Source organism: Natator depressus, chromosome 1 (assembly GCF_965152275.1).
Source record: "Natator depressus isolate rNatDep1 chromosome 1, rNatDep2.hap1, whole genome shotgun sequence".
Taxonomy (NCBI): Eukaryota; Metazoa; Chordata; order Testudines; family Cheloniidae; genus Natator; species Natator depressus.
Window position 1 is genome coordinate 10,079,978 of NC_134234.1, and position 18,458 is coordinate 10,098,435.

The 18,458-nt window shown below is 53.6% G+C and overlaps 1 protein-coding gene across 1 annotated transcript in view; it reads left to right on the top strand.

The window, feature by feature from the left end:
• ATG16L2 (autophagy related 16 like 2) overlaps window positions 1–18,458 on the top strand; it is a 62,660-nt gene that overhangs the window by 17,753 nt on the left and 26,449 nt on the right. Inside the window, exons 2-9 of the mRNA XM_074954565.1 lie at window positions 1,765–1,849; window positions 3,316–3,436; window positions 5,340–5,413; window positions 6,001–6,243; window positions 9,213–9,278; window positions 11,809–11,904; window positions 14,605–14,667; window positions 14,929–15,037. Of these exons, the coding sequence (XP_074810666.1) occupies window positions 1,765–1,849; window positions 3,316–3,436; window positions 5,340–5,413; window positions 6,001–6,243; window positions 9,213–9,278; window positions 11,809–11,904; window positions 14,605–14,667; window positions 14,929–15,037 (857 nt within the window). The remainder of the gene's footprint in view (window positions 1–1,764; window positions 1,850–3,315; window positions 3,437–5,339; window positions 5,414–6,000; window positions 6,244–9,212; window positions 9,279–11,808; window positions 11,905–14,604; window positions 14,668–14,928; window positions 15,038–18,458) is intronic.

Consider the following 18,458-nt stretch of genomic DNA (forward strand, 5'->3'; position numbering starts at 1 on the left):
GCTCCCAGCTCTGGCTGTCACCCCCTGAGGGGGATGGAGGGGGGGGCTCCAGCTAGAGCCTGGCTACCTGCTGGGAACCATGCTACTTCCTGGCTCCCAGTCCCTAGCTGGGCTGCTGCCTGGGCTCCCCACTCTAAGCTGGGGCTCCCAGCTCCCCACAGAGCTCCCAGAGAGTGCGGCTGCTCTGCAGAGACCGTGGCAGTGTGAAGGTGGCAAGAATGTCAGTTTCACTGCTGGCAGGCTCTGTGCTGTGAAACTGAGCTTTTGCGGGGGGTGGGGAGGGGTCACAGCTGGGGCTGTCACCTGGGCGTGGAGGGGGGCTCCAGCCGTGAGCCCCGTATGACTTGTCAGTGCCCCACGCTCGGCTATCAGTGCCCCACAAAGCCCCACTTTAGTAGGTACTCCAGGTGAGGACGCACTCCAGTGGCAGGAGGAGGGGAGTGTGGACCCCAGCAGCCGATTGAATTACCATGGCGTAGACAAGCCCTGAGGCTTTGCCCTGTTTTCACAGCTGGTGGCAAGGTGGACTTTGAAACCTCACCGACATGGTTAATGCTTGGTTAGTCGCCAGGGGAGCAAAACACCTGCTGTCCTGCTGGCAGCCTGGGCTACAGCATGTGGTTCTGTTTGTTTGTTTTCCTCCCCCCCACGGTGTATCCAAGTTTGACCAGGTATTTGTCTGAGACCTGAACTACACCCTGTGTAACCGGTTTGGCTGCTGCACCTTCCTCCCAGCTGGGCGCAGTGCGGTGCCCTGTGTGTGTCCTCCAGGCATGCTGTGCCCTGCTAAGACGCGCTGGGATAACTACCGGGGATTCCCCAGCACACATCGATAAACAGCATGGCCTGCTGGGACACACCTCTGTTGAGTCACGCTTGTGTTGTGGAAAGAGCCACTGTGTGTGAACACAACTAACCCGCTGGTTACAAAATGTGGCGGTCCTTAGTGGTGATGGGCTGTTCGCCAAGGATCCCCAAGTGCTCCACAAAGATTTAAACCTCACCACGACCCTGTGAGGTGCGTTGCTGTTAACCCCCGTCTGCAAATGGGGGAGCCAAGGTCCAGACCAACTCGGGTTGAAATTCTCAGAAGTGGCCTCTGATTTTTGGGTCCCTCCATTTTGGGGGCACCCACCATGGAACAGCTGGTCCCTGGCTTCCAAATGTGCTGAGTCGCCCCGTCGCCCACTGATTTCCCCTAGAGCTGTGGGTGCTCAGAGCCTCTGAAAAGCTGAGTTTCCCAAGCTCTATGGGGCAGGAACTGTCTCTTTGTTTGTGCAGCCCAATGGATCCTGGTCTTGTAGGCACGACACTAATACAATTAACAAATAACAATAAGTCGGGCACCTGACATTTAGTGTCCTGCAGAGATTCCTGAACAGAGCTGGGAACAGAACCCAGGAATCCTGACTCCCGGTCCCCTGCTTCGCCCACGCATGGTGTGGACGCTTTCCAGGAGGCATGACCCATACGCGGGCCTAGTCACATTTCATTACAGCCGTGCGCCGGCCCCTTGAGGTTCACAATAATAGAATGTAGAGATGGAAGAAGACCCGTAGGCCTGGTCGCCCTGTTTTGCAGGTGGATAAATTGCTTGTTAAGCTGCCGGCGGCAGGCTCCTTCTAGAACTGGCAGAGCTGGGGGTTCTTTCATGTCTGACCTCTCCCCCAGATTTCAGAGAAGGGGTTCTGATGAATGGGTCCCCCCTCTCCCGCACACGATGTTCGTGATCCTCATGCCCTGGATCTCTTTGCTTCCTTGCAGATACCAAACTGTTGGAAAAGTCCAGCTTGCTGGTGCATTTCACAGAGAAGCTACAGGCTGAGTCCTTTGATCTCCAGGCCCCTAGGTAAGTAGAACGGATCTGACTTCTTCCTCCTCAGGCATGGAGGAGGGCGTGACACTTCCCAGAGCCAGCAGCACTGGGATATATCCCCGCTGGCCCTACAATGGCTGCACTGTTATCTTTGGAAGTTGATAGGCAAGCGTAGCTGACCCTTTCCATGGTCCCTCGCAGCACCGAATGCCTCTGACTGGTGGTGGCAGTCCGTGCCCTGGGAAGGGGGAGGCTTTCACAATCAGACCTTTCTTCCTTTCCAACAAAAATCCACTGAGTCAGCCAGGCACCGGTTCCTGGCTCCCCAGCTGAGTAAGAGTGGGAAGTGGCCCAGGATGGATGGAGACAGGCTTTCTCCTCTGTTAGTGCAGAGCCGCTGCTGTTGTCTTTTAGAGGAGACGCCAGTAACGTAAGTGATCTGAACCATAGAGTCCAAATGACTTTTTTGCAAGAGTAAAGGGAGGTTAAGCCTGGGGGCTAGGCCAGATTGCATTGTGGGTAATTACGTTCTGCCTTCCTAGAGCCCCTGTGCAGCTTCAGTTTGATAGTGTTTTGCTTCTTCACCTCCTGCCCCAAACTGCTGTGAGTTTAACAGCTGCCATGTTCCACTCCAGAATTAGCTGCACTGCAAGAGGTGAACAAAGCAATCCTTCTGTGTGCATGTATCTTTTGCTCTCTCGCCCCACAAAAAACTGCCAGCCACATTCTGCCGCGCTTATTCCAGCTGACAGTGGGTCGGGGCGCAGGATCTGGTCTGATCCGGCAATGGTAACGTTGCACAGCTAACCTTTAACAGCAGTTACGTTATGCAAAGATAAAGATAAAAGTAACTTGACCACATTGCATGGGGGCATTGCTGCTTTCCTAGGTAGTGGGCAGCTTGTTGGACTTGCCTCGGTTAAATGCACCACAAAATCTGCAGCATGTGTGACATAGCAGGATTGACGTTGCAGCAGGAGCTCTTGGCTTTTGCACTTGCTGACTTTGACGACAAAACGGGTATTTTTAATGTTACATTAGGAGCGACGTCTGCATTTAATAGCCTGGCTAAAGCAACGGAGAAGCCAATTGTCGTGTTTGTTTCATTAGGCCCTCGGCTTCACGCCTCACTGAGGGCAGCGGGGGCAGGAGAGAGCATCTTTGCTAGAGGCAGTTTGGCTTAACAGAGCAGAAACACCTGTGTTTACAGTATGATTTTCTGCTGCAAAAAAGCAGAAGCTGGGCTGTTTTCAAATGAAAGCTGCGGATGTGCAGAAGTTCAGGCTCTGATTTATTTTTTTTAAATGCACGAAGCAAAACAAGTCATTGCACCTTTGCTGTCTCTTTCTTGCACGCTGCCCCAGCGGGATTGCCCCTCTGCCTCAGGAATTTGCACTCTGCTCCTGGGGAAGGCAGATCTTCATTAAACTCCGCTGCAAACTCAGCAGCTGCATGCTCAGAAGTGACTTTGGGTTTTTTTTAACCTGCCCTGTCTGTAGGTCAGGGCGGGAAACCAGGGGCTGCGTGTTGGAACCAGGCTTGGGCCCCACAGAAGCGCTGCAGACCCTGAAGATAAAGTACCAGGGGCAAATTGCAGAGATGAAAGACGTCAGTGGGGAGGTACGTAGGGGGGAGGGAAGGTCCCGAGGGTCAGCTCTTGTGGCCCTGGATTGTCATTTGCCCTGTTTTCTTAGCCCCTGCATGTGGGGGAGTAGCCTGTGCCCACCGGTGCCAGGGGAGGGGTGCCCAGTTCCATAAGGTTTGGGGCGTACGGACCATGTTGGCAGTTGAGGAAACTTCCTCTCCTTGCAGCAGTCAGGCTGTCTTGGCTGCCTGGACCCAGGGTGGCGGGGTCGGGAGGGGTGTGGAAAGAGGCAGCCATGAATTATGGCCCCCTGCTGATTTCAGCCCTTGAGCGTGGCCCCGTCTGCTTTCCCTGCGCAGGGCCGGTCTGGCAGGGCAAGTGGATGGAGTTGTGTGCCCTGGAGCTGCGCTGAAGGGCCAGGGTCTGGAGGGGGCTCTCTCTGGCCGGGGGGGGAGGGGTGTCAGTGCTCCCAGGGTGTAGCCCACCTGCTCGCAGAGTCTCTGCCAACATCCCCAGCCGAGGTGTGTGATTGCTGATTGGTGGCTGCTGCAGCAGTGGGAGAGGGAGGTGGGCAGGGAGCCTGTTCCTGGCGGCAGGGAGCCTGTTCCTGGCAGCCGAGACCGCCTGGACAGAGCCCTTTCCTCGTCCCCTGCCAGACAGAGTCCCCTCCTGACTCCAGCCTTTCAGTGTGGCCCCATCATCTCTTTGTGCCCCCCCAATAACCTTACTGCACACACCCTCATTTGGGAGCCTCTGCGCCATAGGTACAGGGGTTCGGTAAATCGTAGGCCTGATTCTGCATTACTACCGAGTGAAATTTTACAAACTTCCGATCATTGGAAGGTAAGGACATCACAGCGCTGGCTTTGCTTGATGAGAACATTTTAAAAATGTTGAAGTCTGGGAGAAAAGGTGTCTGTTTAAATAAGAGACGACCCTTGTAATACGGGACTGTTGCCAACCTGATGGCTAGGTTCTGCCACTAGTAAGTGCGGACTCTGCACTTGCAAAGAAGGCAGGGCGTGGTATTGCAGAGCGCTCAGCATTGCCGGATTTAGCTGTAGGCAGCAGGTTTCAAACAAAGGAAAGGAAGAATGTTTTCACACAACGCGCAGTCAACCTGTGGAACTCCTTGCTAGAGGATTTATGTGAAGGCCAAGACACTATCAAGGTTCAAAAAAGAACTCGATAAATTCTTGGAGGATAGGTCCATCAATGGCTATTAGCCAGGATAGGCAGGGATGGTGTCCCTGGCCGCTGTTTGCCAGAAGCTGGGAATGGCCGACAGGGGATGGATCACTTGACGATTACCTGTTCTGTTCATGCCCTCTGGGGCACCGGCATTGGCCTCTGTCAGAAGACAGGATACTGGGTTAGATGGACCTTTGGTCTGACCCAGTGTGGCCGGTTTTATGTACTGTAGGTCTATAGACAGTACCGTTATGGAGGCTGTAGGTTAGAGAGCAACTGGGGAACCTGTCTGCAATTCTGGCATCTGGAAAATCACTCTCTGTATCTACAAGCAGCTCCCAGACCTTTTAGTTTGTTCCTGTAGCTTGGAAATGGCTTGTGAATAGGAAGAGCATGCTGAGTACTATAGACAATGGTGGTGTAGCTGGGTCAGTTACAGGATGTTAGAGAGACATGGTGGGGGAGGCAATATCTTCTGTTGGATCAACTCCTGTTGGTCAGAGAGGCAAGAAGTTGGTCCACTAAAAGATAGTCTGAGTGTTGGCATGCAAGTGAGCAACAAAAAAACCCAACCTGTCATCATTCTTGTATCCCACCGCACACACCACAATCTCAGGTGGAGTCCGGTTTATGACTCAGACCAGTTCTGCCTCGTGTGCTCCACAGCCCTTGAGAAAGCTACGTCCGCATACGTGCGTTTCTCTTTGGAAGATCACCTGGCCTTTGAAATCTCTCTCTCGTTTGCAGTTGGCGTATCGAATTATTGAACTGAGCAAATTACTCAAGGCCAAAGAGTGTAAACTGCAGGAGCAGAAAACAAGGTAAGAATGCCCCCCAATCTCCTGGGTGCACCTGATTTAACACAGCTTCCTTCCAGGGCGCTTATCCTTGGGGCTTATTTTATACAGACACCTGTTTATTTAACCAGCATGAGGGGGCAGGTCTACTCTGCAAAACTGGCCCCTCCTTCCCCTACAGACCTCCTCCTGTGTTGGAATCACAATCTGAGGAGCCAACTTTAATGGCAGTAAACATTTACTACTCTTCACTCCTACTAGCCCTGCAGAGATCACCCAGCAAGCTGGGCGTGTGGCAGAGAAACCTGTACAGTGCATGCCTCACTCTAACCAGTTACTCGACATCCAGCCTACGTTGTGTGTTTTCCCCCTCTGCCTGATCCACAGAGGATATGAGTCTGCTACAGCTCCCAGCTAAGGGACTTAAGCCTTTAGCTCAAGCTGGAGAGGCACGTGCTCTCAACTCTGGAGGCCCTGGGTTCAATCCCTGGTGATGATCAAGATGGCAGTTGCTCCAGTTTGGGAGCTCACTTTCAGGAGTGCTGGTAAAGTTTGGGATGCAAGTCGGGGGGAACCCATTGCCTAGAGTGCTGTCTCTTGGTTTGGCTCAGGCTGGCGTCCCTGAGCGGACGGATCTCTGAGCTGGAAGCAGAGCATCAACAGCTGAAGGGCCAGGCGGAGGATCTGGGCAGCAGGAACTGTGCCATGAAGGCGGAATACGACGCCCTTCGTGAGCGTTACCAGCTCCGGGAGGGGGAGCTGCGGCGAGCGGCCGAGAAGGAGCAGGAGCTGATTGAGAGCCTGGTGCGGAAGAAAGTGGAAGCTGCCGAGCACCAGAACAAGAAGAACGAGAGGTTGGTTAAGGGTCTGTCTCTGCCCAGTGTACGAGAGAGTCTCGCCTGGGCTGGTGGGGGGCACAGGGCATGCAGACCCTGGGCACTGCGGAGGAGACCCGGTGGGGGATGCTGCTGCAGAGTCCCAGGGCAGGAGGGAGTTTTGCCCAGCCCTCCTCCATGGGAAAGCTGGACCCTGCAGTGCAGAGGATGGGAGCAAGGAAGACAATATGCAAGGCTCTGCTCACACTCCCTGCGGCTCCGCCTGCCCCCCGTGGAGTGAGGGGTTGTGTCAGTGTCCTGGAGCAGGGAACTCGCTTGCTGAGGCCAGTGGGAGCCCTTGGGCGGGATTTTGCAGCCAATCCAAAGGCCAGGGGATGAGGTTATCAGTGGGCCATGGGCATGCCATGTGCTGGCTGTCTAGCGAGGGTGATGGGGCCAAACAAGCACCTTAGTATCTGAGTGACTCTCAGTCTTTAATGGCCTTATCCGTCCAGCCCCCTTGTGAGGCAGGGCTGGGCCGTGCTTCCTGCTGTACGGATGGGGGCACTGAGGCACAGAGCAGTTAAGGGACTGGCCCAAGGTCACACAGGCAGTCTGTGGCAGAGGAAGGCCTTGAACGGAAGGTTCGCATGTCCCAGGCCAGTGCCCTAACCACTGGGCCATCCTGCTTCTTGAGTCTGGCTCCTTCTGCTGATGGAAATGGACCTGTTCCGTTGCCCTCTGCTTGAGCTTGCTTCTGGCCGGCCACCAGCTGTGTTGCTTCCCTGTGAGGAAGACATAAGCCCTAATAATGTCGCCAGCCAAGGGAGGTCTCTAGCTCACACAGCAGAGCGCTGCGAGAGACAGTCAACCTGTGCAACTCGGTGCCAGGGGGTGGGATGAACGCCAAAACTAGAACTGGGTTCAAAAAGGGGCAAGATGAATTCACGGAGGGTAGGCCCACCAATGGCTCTTAGTAGGGCTGTCGATTAATCGCAGTTAATTCATGCGATTAACTCAAAAAAATTAATCGTGATTAATCACAGTTTTAATCACACCAGATAATGGAATACCAATTGAAATGTATTAAATATTTTGGATGTTTTTCTACATTTTCATATATATTGTATTCTGTGTTGTAAGTGAAATTAAACTGTATGTTATTTTTTATTTCATGGTAAAATGATAAACAAAAGAAATAGTATTTTTCAGTTCATCTCCTGCAAGTACTGTCGTGCAATCCCTTTGTTTCGAAAGTGCGACTTACAAATGTAGTTTTTTTTGTTACATAACTGCACTTGAAAACAAAACAATGTAAAACTTCAGAGCCTGCAAGTCCACTCAGTCCTACTTCTTGTTCAGTCAATCGTTAAGACAAACACGTTGTTTACATTTACAGGAGATAATGCTGCCCACTTCTTACTTACAATATCACCAGAAAGTGAGAATGGGCATTTGCATGGCACTTTTGTAGCTGGCATTGCAAGGTATTTGCATGCCAGATAACACTAAACGTTCTTATGCCCCTTCATGCTTCAGCCACCATTCCAGAGGACATGCTTCCATGCTGACGACACTTGTTAAAAAAATGAGTTAATTAAATTTGTGACTGAACTCCTTGGGAGAGAATTGTATGTCCCCTGCTCGGTTTTACCCGCATTCTGCATATATTTCATGTTATAGCAGTCTCGGATGATGACCCACCACATGTTGTTCATTTTAAGAACACTTTCACTGCAGATTTGACAAAACGCAAAGAAGGTACCAATGTGAGATTTCTAAAGATAGCGACCCAAGGTTTAAGAATCTGAAGTGCCTTCCACAATCTGAGAGGGATGAGGTGTGGCGCATGCTTTCAGAAGTCTTAAAAGTCTTAAATAACTCCGATGCGGAAACTACAGAACCTGAACCACCAAAAAAGAATCAGCCTTCTGCGGGTGGCATCTGACTCAGATGATGAAAATGAACATGCATTGATCCGCACTGCTTTGGATCGTTATCGAGCAGAATCCAGCATCAGCATGGATGCATGTCCCCTGGAATGGTGTTTGAAGCATCAAGGGACATATGAATCTTTAATGCATCTGGCACGTAAATATCTTGCAATGCTGCCTACAACAGTGCCATGAGAACACCTGTTCTCGCTTTCAGGTGACATTGTAAACAAGAAGCAGGCAGCGTTATCTCCTGCAAATGTAAACAAACTTGTTTGTCTGAGCAATTGGCTGACCAAGAAGTAGGACTGAGTGGACTTGCAGACTCTAAAATTTTACGTTGTTTTATTTTTGAATGCAGGGTTTTTGTACATAATTCTACATTTGTAAGTTCAACTTTCATGATAAAGAGATTGCACTACAGGACCTGTATGAGGTGAATCGAAAAATACTATTTCTTTTGTTTTTTTTACAGTGCAAATACTTGTAATAAAAAATAAAGTGAGCACTGTACGCTTTGTATTCTGTGTTGTAATTGAAATCAATATATTTGAGAATATAGAAAACATCCACAAATATTTAAATCACTGGTATTCTATTATTGTTTAACAGTGAGACTAATTTTGTTTAATTGCACAACAGCCCTAGCTATTAGCCGAGGTGGTCAGGATGCAACCCCACAGCCTGGGTGTCCCTCGCCTCTGAGTGCCGGAAGTTGGGAATGGGTAACGGGATGGATCACTTGATGACCTGTTCTGTTCATTCCCTCTGGAGCACCTGGCATTGGCCACTGTCAGAAGACAGGACACTGGGCTAGATGGACCATTGGTCTGATCCAGTCTGGCCGTTCTTAGTTTTGGAGCTGCCAGCTGTAGATTGGATGCAGATGTCCTTACCGCTGTGTCCTCCCGCCCTGCTCCCGGTAAGGGCTAAGAGTGCCTGGCTCTGCTCCCACCTTTGCTAGGCCTAATGCAGTTGCCCGAGAGCGAGGCCCAGGCAAAGGGGACATGCAGCTGGGAAGGAGCCGCATGGGTACATCCCAACGCCCTCTGCTTGTCCTGTCTGTCCTTGTAGGGTGAAGCAGGCCCGGCTGTCCCGGGAGCTGAAGAAGGCGACAAAGAGAACCGTCTGTATCGACGTGTAAGTAGCTGGGACCCCGGGGCGCTAACGAGGCGGTGAGACAGACCCTGGCGGGGGGGGGGGGGGTGGGTGGTCATGCAAAGGGAACATGGTATGTCCCAAGAGAAGTCATTTGAGGCCCATCCCGGGAGTGACCACCCGGGTCAAGCCTGGCAAGAGGCCAGAGACGCTGGAAATGCCTGGGTTAGTGCTGAAGAGCAGCAAGTCTCAGCCTGCGGGCGTCGACCTCCAAAAGGCTCCCCAGCAGCCGTCTTTTCCCTGGGCGCGGTTCACAGCCAGCGCCCGGCCCTGCCTCCAGCTGGAGTGCATCCGCTCCTTAGCTGCTTGCGGCTGGTCCTCCTGAGCGCCTCTCCTGACCCCACCTCCCAGGACGCTGTGGAGGAATCGCGGAGGCTTCTGGGTTCCGTCCTCGCAGGCGGAGAAAAGCTCCTTAGCACGGAGCAGGCTAGGCCCTGCTGGCGGCGTGTGCTCCGTGACGCCGCGGTCAGTCCTGGTGCCGATCGACCTGGCTCGACTCCCCGGGCGTCTCCACCTGAAGACACGGCACGACAGCAGCGTAGACGCTCCCCGTAGCGGCGGGAGGAGTTCCCTCGCTCTGCTGTGAGGAGGTGGATTTTTCACACCCTGAGCGATGTTGCCGTGCCGGTGTAGGTTCCCGGCGTAGACCAGCCCTCGGCAACATCAGTGGCCTTCTGGAGCTTAGAAACAAGCTGGCCAGCCGCTCTTGCTTGTGGGTCAGTTACAGGATGTTAGAGAGATCCACAGCTCAACGGAAACACTTTAAAAATGACCGTGCATCCAGCCAAAAAGCTCTTGTTCTCTGGCCGTGGACGTGATCTGATTTTGGCACGTGGGGGGAACTCTACCAATGAAGCCTGAAGCTCATGACCCCCAGCCTAGCGAGGCTGTGATTGGCCCATGACTGGGCATTCCTTCGTTTGTCTGCACCTCTCATCTCCGTGGCATGTGTGATAATTGGTCTCCGGAGGGTTGTGTGGTCGAATTCCAGGTCTCCTGACAGGATAATAGAAATCAGAAGTGGAAAAACACTATAGCTCTTCTAGTCCCTATGCCCTGGCCAGCATTTTTACCAGTAGAGGGTTGTGATGGTCCTTGGGGTACCCAGGACGGAGAAGTGGAGAAAAGGGGTAACAAGGCGACTCCCAAGCGCTCTCCTCTGGGCTAGGCCAGCCCTGCTCCTGCGTGCAGGTTAAGAATAGATGAGTCCTCTTGAAGCATTCCCCTGTGACGGCCAGCCCCTGACACTGGCTACTTCCCGAAATCCCAGATCCTCTGCCCCCAAAGGTGCAGCGTCCCCCCACCCTGCCGTTTACTAGTTTTACCTTAAATCACCGCTCCTGTATATCACCCAGCCCTTGTAATAAAACCCAGGAAGGGTTGTTTAAGAAAGGACAGCGGTTCAGCTGGAAACAACAAAATCCTAGAGCACGACCTGGTCCCTACGCTTCTTAATAATTCCCGTTCTTATCAGATCAAGGTGTTTTCCTCCAAAGTTCAGTCTATTGCAGAGCTGGCTGGTTTCACAGGAACCAGGGTCCAAGCTTTCAGCGAACACCCCGCTCTACAAGACAGCTCCCTGGGAACGGGTGCAGAGGGCCTCTCCCCGCTCTGTGTTGCACAGAATCAGTCTGTTGTCTTTATTCACGGGCAGGGTGAGCCCCCGTCTGTTGTAGCATTCCTGTTTACCACCAAGTGGCTTTGATTGTTTGCGGTTGTCACTGATGCTTTCCCGTTGACTGTTCTGGGATGGGGCACTGGTACACAACTGAGCCTCATGTGACATCACCCGCTGGCTACGGGAGGGGTGGCCATTGCCAAGTAATATTACTGCCTGGTGACTCCTTTTTACCTTGAGACCATAAGGGCATTAAACTTCAATATAGTCCCAATATCGCTTACATAACACCTGTACACACACCATGCCACGATCATGCATATGGGGAAGTCACAAGCTTTGCGTCCGATGAAGTGAGCTGTAGCTCACGAAAGCTTATGCTCAAATAAATCGGTTAGTCTCTACGGTGCCACAAGTCCTCCTTTTCTTTTTGCGGATACAGACTAACACGAGTGCTACTCTGAAAGCTTTTGATAGAGACCTTACACGTTACCCTTTATGGGTAAATACCCTGCAAGCAATGTATTTGGTGTAGTGAGTTTGCCAGGCCTGAGACGGGAGTTTGCCAAGGGGCCTTTGTGTCACAATGGTAAACAGCACTTTAACCAGTACAGCTGTGTGTTTACTGGTAGCCTGTATGCTAGGGGTGCTTTGCCGGTATAGCACCCTGGCATTCCTATGCCAGTGGTACCACCCATGGCCCGGGTGTGGGCACAGTTCTGTCGGTATCAAGGTTACGCCCCGTTGTCCCAGGCTAACTGCCTTTGCACCGGGGTAGAGCCATTTAAACAGCAGCAGGTTCTAAACAGAGCTAGTTGAGGGGGTACCAAACCCACCTGCAGATGAGCCTTACCCAGCCCCCCAGGCTAACGTGCTGCTTTCTTCTCCCCACAGGGAATTGGACGAGGTGAAGCCGGAAGAGGTGAAAGTGCCCGTCCAAGACCTGGTGGAACTGGAGGGCTGCGAGAAGCTGTGGAAAAGGCCCTTCAGGTAGGAGGCTGCTGCAGGGTTCGGACGGACGGACGGACACACACACACACAGAGTTAGCAGTGACTGGCATGTGGATGAGCCTGAAGGGGGAGCTATAAAAGCTCTAGGCTAGGGGGGGAAAAAAGGATAATTGATTTCCTTACTGGTGCCCGGGCTCTGGGCATTTAACAACGCTCAGAGATCCAGTGGGATCTGAGGGAGGTTCCTGGCCTGGTTTGTAAGGCCCAGAAGTGTCTGTATAGCAGCTAGCGAGAGAATGTCTGATCATCCTGCTGAAGCAGCCCCAGGACTCATCCGGGCCTCAAAGGGATAAGGTCAAAGTTACATGGGGGACAAGGGGAAGGGCAGCTCCCGCTGTGCAGTATTTGCGAGAGAGGAGACCCACCCTTATCACTCCTCCTCAGCCTGCAGTGAAGGGACTAACCTGGGTGGGATGACCCCCCGCGCAGTGCTGGAGAGGAAGGCGGAGAAAAGTCCGTGATCGCTTACAAAGAAAACGATCCCGTGGCTTGCGTAGTCTTGCCCTGCGCGTCTGCAGTTCTGATGTGCAGATTCAACGGCTGCCGGCCCACCAGGCTCCGACCAGGTGGCGATGCGGCTGTGTGACTCGACTCCCTCACCGTTCCTGTTTGATTGCTCCCCGGTTCCACCATTGTTTACTTTTAAGCACTAGAGATGGGTGAACCGCCCGGATCAAACAAGAGCCGGCCTGAGCCTCCGCCCTCCCCAAGCCCCCGTCAAACCTGAGCCACGTTGGAGGATCCCAAATGTTTAACTGATTCTTTTTCTTCTGAAATTTGGCTGCTGTTTTTCAGGCAGCTCCTCTGAGAACGCAGTGGTCAGTGCTCAGCACAAGAAGCCCGTTCTGTCCGTTGCCCCAGCACCTTGCAGGTTCACAGCCTTTGCAAGGGAGGTTGGTTAGACCATGGGGCTGGACCCAGGAGTTCTAGTCCTGGCTCTGGCACTGACTTGCGCCGTGACCTTAGGCAAGTCCCTTTGCTGCACACTGCCTCAGTTTCCCCTTCTGTACAACGGGGGACAGTGACGCTTATAGGAAGTTCTAGCCTTGCAAGGGAACAAGGAGTGTGGGTAACCTCATGGGAGAGTCTGTTCTCCGGAGATTTCCAGCCTGAGAGGTTCGGCTTCGGTTGGGCGTGGAAAAGCATCCACATGGCCTGGATTCTGCCTCCCAACTGCTAGAGGATCACTCATCACTAGTGCAAAAACCAGGCCCTTCCAGCTCGCTGTCCCATCAGTAACACCCCTCCCTCTCCGGCTTCTCTCCGGCACCCCGATCATCTCCCATGGCATGTTTGGCTAGTTTTGCGGAAGAGACACGCTGAGCTGTGTGGAAAATACAGGAGTATTCCCACGGTCTGGGAAGGAGCCCAGCAGTGCCATGTGCTGGGCTGTGAAACGAGGTCACCGAGCCATAGGGATGACAGATGGACAATGCCTCCTGGGTCCCACCTAATCCATCTGCTTCAGCTAAGATTGGATCATCCACTGTGGTGTATTTTCTACCTAGACATGTAAACCCAGGCTCTGCCCCAGTGCAGGGGAAAGTCCAGCCTTGATTCCTCCCGAGGGAGGAGGGACAGTGGCCAAACGGGCCAGTCCCATCTCTGGTTCCTATGGGTTGCCCTTGGGTTCCTGCAGGCCCTGTTAATATCCGTAGGCAGGATGGCCAAAACAGGGCGAGTAAGGGGCGAAAGAGCAGAGCAGATGGAAGCCCTCGTGCTGGGATTCTTCACTCTGTGTTATCCCAAGGGAGAAACGCAAGACACAGGCACCGTAGGACTGGCCCGACTGGCTCAGCCCCAGGATCCGTCCAGCCCGTGGCCAGCGCCACCTTGTTCAGGGGAAGGTGTGAGGTGAGACCCCCCCCCCAGCAGCAGATGGGGGATAAACGGCCCCTACCCTGATCCCTAACCGTGGTTGACTTAAGCTCTGACTCAAGCAATGGCCTGTGATGATTATTTAGCCCCCGAGCCCTGCGGATGCGTGGCACCATCCGGGCTGGTGTTCGCTGCAGGAGCAAAACTCAGGCACCCAGCTCCCTCCCTCGCTTAGTGATCGCTGGATTGGGCTCCCCAGCTGTAGACCCCCATGGGTGCGTTGCCAATGCCACGCCGCAGCCCCAGGTGCCACTAGGCACTTCATTTCTCCCCCCTGCCCCAGTTCCTGGCCCACGGGAGGGATATTGACCGGAATACAGGACAGGATTGAGGTGAGGCCCCCGGTAGGCAGTGGTGGGGAGGGGGTTGAGCGTGACTGGGTCCCGACTCCTGGAGAGCCGAAACTTGCTTCTGTGTGACTCCTGTGTGGCCAAAGGGCAGAGACCGAGACACTAGAGGTGAACTCCTGGCCCCATCGAGATCAATGACAAAACTCCCATCGATTTCATTGGGTCCCAGCTGTTGCCCCAGGTGGGTAGGTGAAGGTTTGCCATCCCCCTGCTGCCACTGGCCCGAGCACCTCTTGAGCCAAGTTCTTCGTCCGAGTCGGGCTTTGAGGGCAGCGTTCTCCTCTGTGATCAGCTGCAGCCCCCTGACCCGGCCTGTGGCCCGTGGCCAGGTGGGAGAAGGGGACGTTGCCCGGAGGGCTGGGTGAGCCGTGACCCGAAGAACAGCCCCGTCCCGTTCCCAACTGCCTTTTGCTCATCCGTTGCCTCCTTTTCTGTTTGGCTTTCGCTGTAGATCTGCCTCCGCCACGTCCATGACTCTGGCCCGGTGCGTGGATGTCTTCAAGGGGCTGCTGGAGTAAGTTTGCTGCCGTGTATCCTGCATCGCCTGGGGCCCGGGATTTAATGCACTTCCCAAAGGTCTGGGTAACATCGACTGAATGGTGGGTCTAAGGGGCCCTCATTCCCCTCCCACCCTGCCCTCTGCTCACCGGGCTGCTGGCGTACCGGCTTGATCTCTCGTTGTCCAGACGGGACAAGGCTCAGCTGGGCTGGCATCAGGCCCCATGTTCTCCAGGGGCCGTTTGCTTGTTTTGTGACCTGGGCCCGTTCTCATTAGTTTCAGGCTGAAACGAGGGAACTCCATCAGCAGCGGATCAGAGGTGCGCTACCGCTCCATGCCCATCTGCCTCGTCACCTGCCTGCCATCCCGAGTCAGCGACGTCCAGGTAAAAGCTCGGAGACACCGGGGATGTGGTGGATGGGCAAACCGATCAGCGTCTCCCTCCTCCTCCCATGAGCCCGCCACACTCCCGGGCTCTTGCTCACTTGCTTTGCTCCCCCTGGCAAACGTCTCGTCTCCAGGTAGCTGGTCCACCCACTCCAGCCCTGTTCTCTCCACCAGCTGCGGCCAAGGGCGCTCTGGAAGGAGATCAGCCACTGCCCTGGCCCAGGAGGCTGTCCACCCAGCTCCGGAGGGAGGCTCTCCACTTCTAGACAGCACCCAGCTGCTCTGTTTTATTCTGTTCTCCGTCACTTCCTGTAGCACCCTTATCACCATAGTATCTGAGCATCTGCCACTCGTGTGTTCAGTAACCAGACCAACGTCTGTCACGTGTGTTCTCTCATCCCTCCAGGGGGAGAAGGGCGTGCAGGGCAGCAGGGGCTGGGTTTGGTAGGGCTTTGGGGGGGTAGTTTTTGTAATACACATCTTGCTCTGTTTTTTTGTCTGTGGAGCCAAGACATGAGCCTTGGAGCGGAAAGTGGAGGGTTTGGGATGGTCCGTAGTTCCTGGGGGAGTTCGTTCCAGCCCCCGGGAAGGTTCTCACTGTTGAGCATGCCTCTGGGCCAGCGGGGCAGAGTGGTCACCAGCGACCCTCTTCCAGAGCTTGGCGCGAGCTTGTCAATATCCTGCGCCCAGCCATGGGGCGCTTGGAAGATAAGGACTGCGACCAAAAGGAGGCTGGCTAGCCATATGTCGTGGATGACTTACGCAAAACAAATCCTGCATCTTGGCCGGGGGGTTAGACTAGCTGGCCCTTGAACCCTATGGTTCTGCGACCTTGAACTTCATTCGCTGTCCCGGAGGTGAAAGTAAGCGGTACGAGCCGGTACACGGCTTTGAGCCCCGTCCTGGCAGGGCTGCTGATGGGGGGGGGGGGCAAAAGGGGCAGCTGCCCCAGGGACTAAAAGGGCCTGGTGCTCTTCAAATGCTGCCGGAGCCCCGGGCGGCACAGGCCGGGCAGCACTGAAGGGCTGGCTGGGGAGTCTGGCCCCAGCCCTGCCCCTTCCGCCCGAGGCCACCCCCATTCTGGGGGCCCAGAACCACCCCCCACACCTTGCCCAGGACCGCGGCCACCCTGCGTACCGGTAAGTCCTTTAAGTTACTTTCGCCCCTGCGCTGCCCTGTGGGAAGCCAGGGCAGGGCGGTGCAGGGTCCGTGCCCACCCAGGCCTGACGGCAGGTGGGGTACGCTCGTGGTATCCCGCGTTGCTGAGGAGACGTGGTACCGTGTGCGCTACCCAGGGCTTCCTTCACAGCCCTGCATGTTGGCTGATGAGAGCGGCTGGTGCCTTCCTTCTGCGCATGGTGGACGCTGCACCTCGTTACGAACCTTCTTCTCCGTCACAGGCCTAGCAGCTTAAAACCCATGTGGGCTGCACGGATCGAGCTCCCCAGCCACACCCCAAGTGCGTTTTCATTCATATTCTCCTCTTGCCGACCACCCGGGCTGCGTCTAGCTCAGATTGCAGCGTAAACGTACCGGATGCGTGGGTGCTGCCCGCAGTGCATAGGAACGGCCATCCTGGTTGGACCAATGGTCCATCTAGCCCAGTATCTTGTCTCTGACAGCGGCTGGTGCCCGATACTTCAGAGGGAATGAACAGAACAAGGCAATTATGGAGTGATCCATCCCCTGTCATCCAGTCCCAGCTTCTGGCAGTCAGAGGTTTAGGGACCTGAGCATGGGCTTGCGTCCCTGCCCATCTTGACCAATAGCTATTGATGGACCTGTCCTCTGTGAACTTATCTAGTTCTTTTTTGAACCCGGTTATACTTTTGGCTTCACAACATCCCCAAGCAATGAGTTCCGCAGGTTGATTATGTGTTGTGTGAAGAAATACTTCCCTAGGTCTGTTTTAAGCCTGCTGCCTATTCACTTTATTGGGTGACCCCTGGATCTTATGGGTAACTAACAATGGGGCCGGGATGTCAGTTGGGCCCATTAGTTGCTACTGGGAGACTCCTGGCAATAAGCGCCCCATGGGGCTCAGGCTCTGGGGTTTGTTGTGGGAGACAGATGGAACCTGCTGGGCCAGCTGATTGAGAAGACGCTGGCGATCTGGCTAACAAACCTTGGTCGCATGCATCTAAGCCTGCAGTCACCAGCTGGGACTGACCCAGGGGCGGGGCTTCATCGCCAAAAGCAGGGGCCCTGACCACCTGAGTCCTTCCCACTCGGTGGTAGCGGGGTCTGATCCTTGCTGGGACCAGCCAATCCACCACGCTCTGCCAGTGCCAGAGATGGGATGGGAGCTGTGACTCTGCTAAGCCGGGCCACGTCGAGGGCTGAGTTAATGTGCTGAGCCCAGGTGTTGTACCAATAAATTAAAAACCAGCAGGATCTTATTAAAGGGAAAAAGGCAAAATACCACATTTATTGTGAATACAGAAAGAATCATAGTAAGCAGTTAGTTACAGCTGTAACATTCCATTCAATCTCATCTTTATTCACTCATTCATTCATACAAACACACACACACACACACACAGGTTCTGCAAGGTTGTTATCATAGTAAGCAGTTAGTTATAGCTATAACATTCCATTCAATCTCATATTTATTCACACACACACACACACACACACACACACACACACACACACACACACACACACACACACACACACACACACACACACACACACACAGGTTCTGCAAGGTTGTCATCATAGTTACCAGCCTTAGAGTTGCTCATGCCAAGCCACTGGCCAGGTGGCCTGGACATGAGGAGGGAGCAGGGCCTTGTCAGATGCTCATCTGATGCTCCTGGAAGTTGGTTTGCAGAATCAGACCCCAAAGTTCTCACTTTTTAAGAGTCTATTTTTATAGGAATTTCTTCCTATGCCAGTCTATGGGAATTGCTTCATCATGCTGTTGCTGAATCAATCAGCAGATAGCACATTCCTGACGGCTCCAAGAAGTTATCTTGTTCTTTGGTTCTCCCATTCTTGAGGCTGTTGGGTGGATTCCAGTCTGCCCTCCGGGGGTCCTCTGGTTATTTCCACTTGACGCCTTCTTCAGCCGATGGACACTGGATTCTTAGGCTGGCACCTCCCTGATCATTCAGTTGTTATCCACACCAAGCATCCGTCCACATACATCCTCTATCTCTATTTTAATCACAATTGTTAATACAACAAAAGGGCGGGGAGTCTCTGGGTGCTGTTTCTGTTGTTAGAGTATTGCTTTGAGTCTCTGTGAATTGCTTTGAGAACAGATTCTGTCTTAGAATGTACTAACACAATTAGCAGCTTGCAAGTTTCACACATAGAGGGAGAGAAACAGTACCAAAACCCAAGAGACCTCTTAATTAGTAATACCCTGGAATTTAAACTATGGGGAATCAAACTCATTTGTGATTTTAATA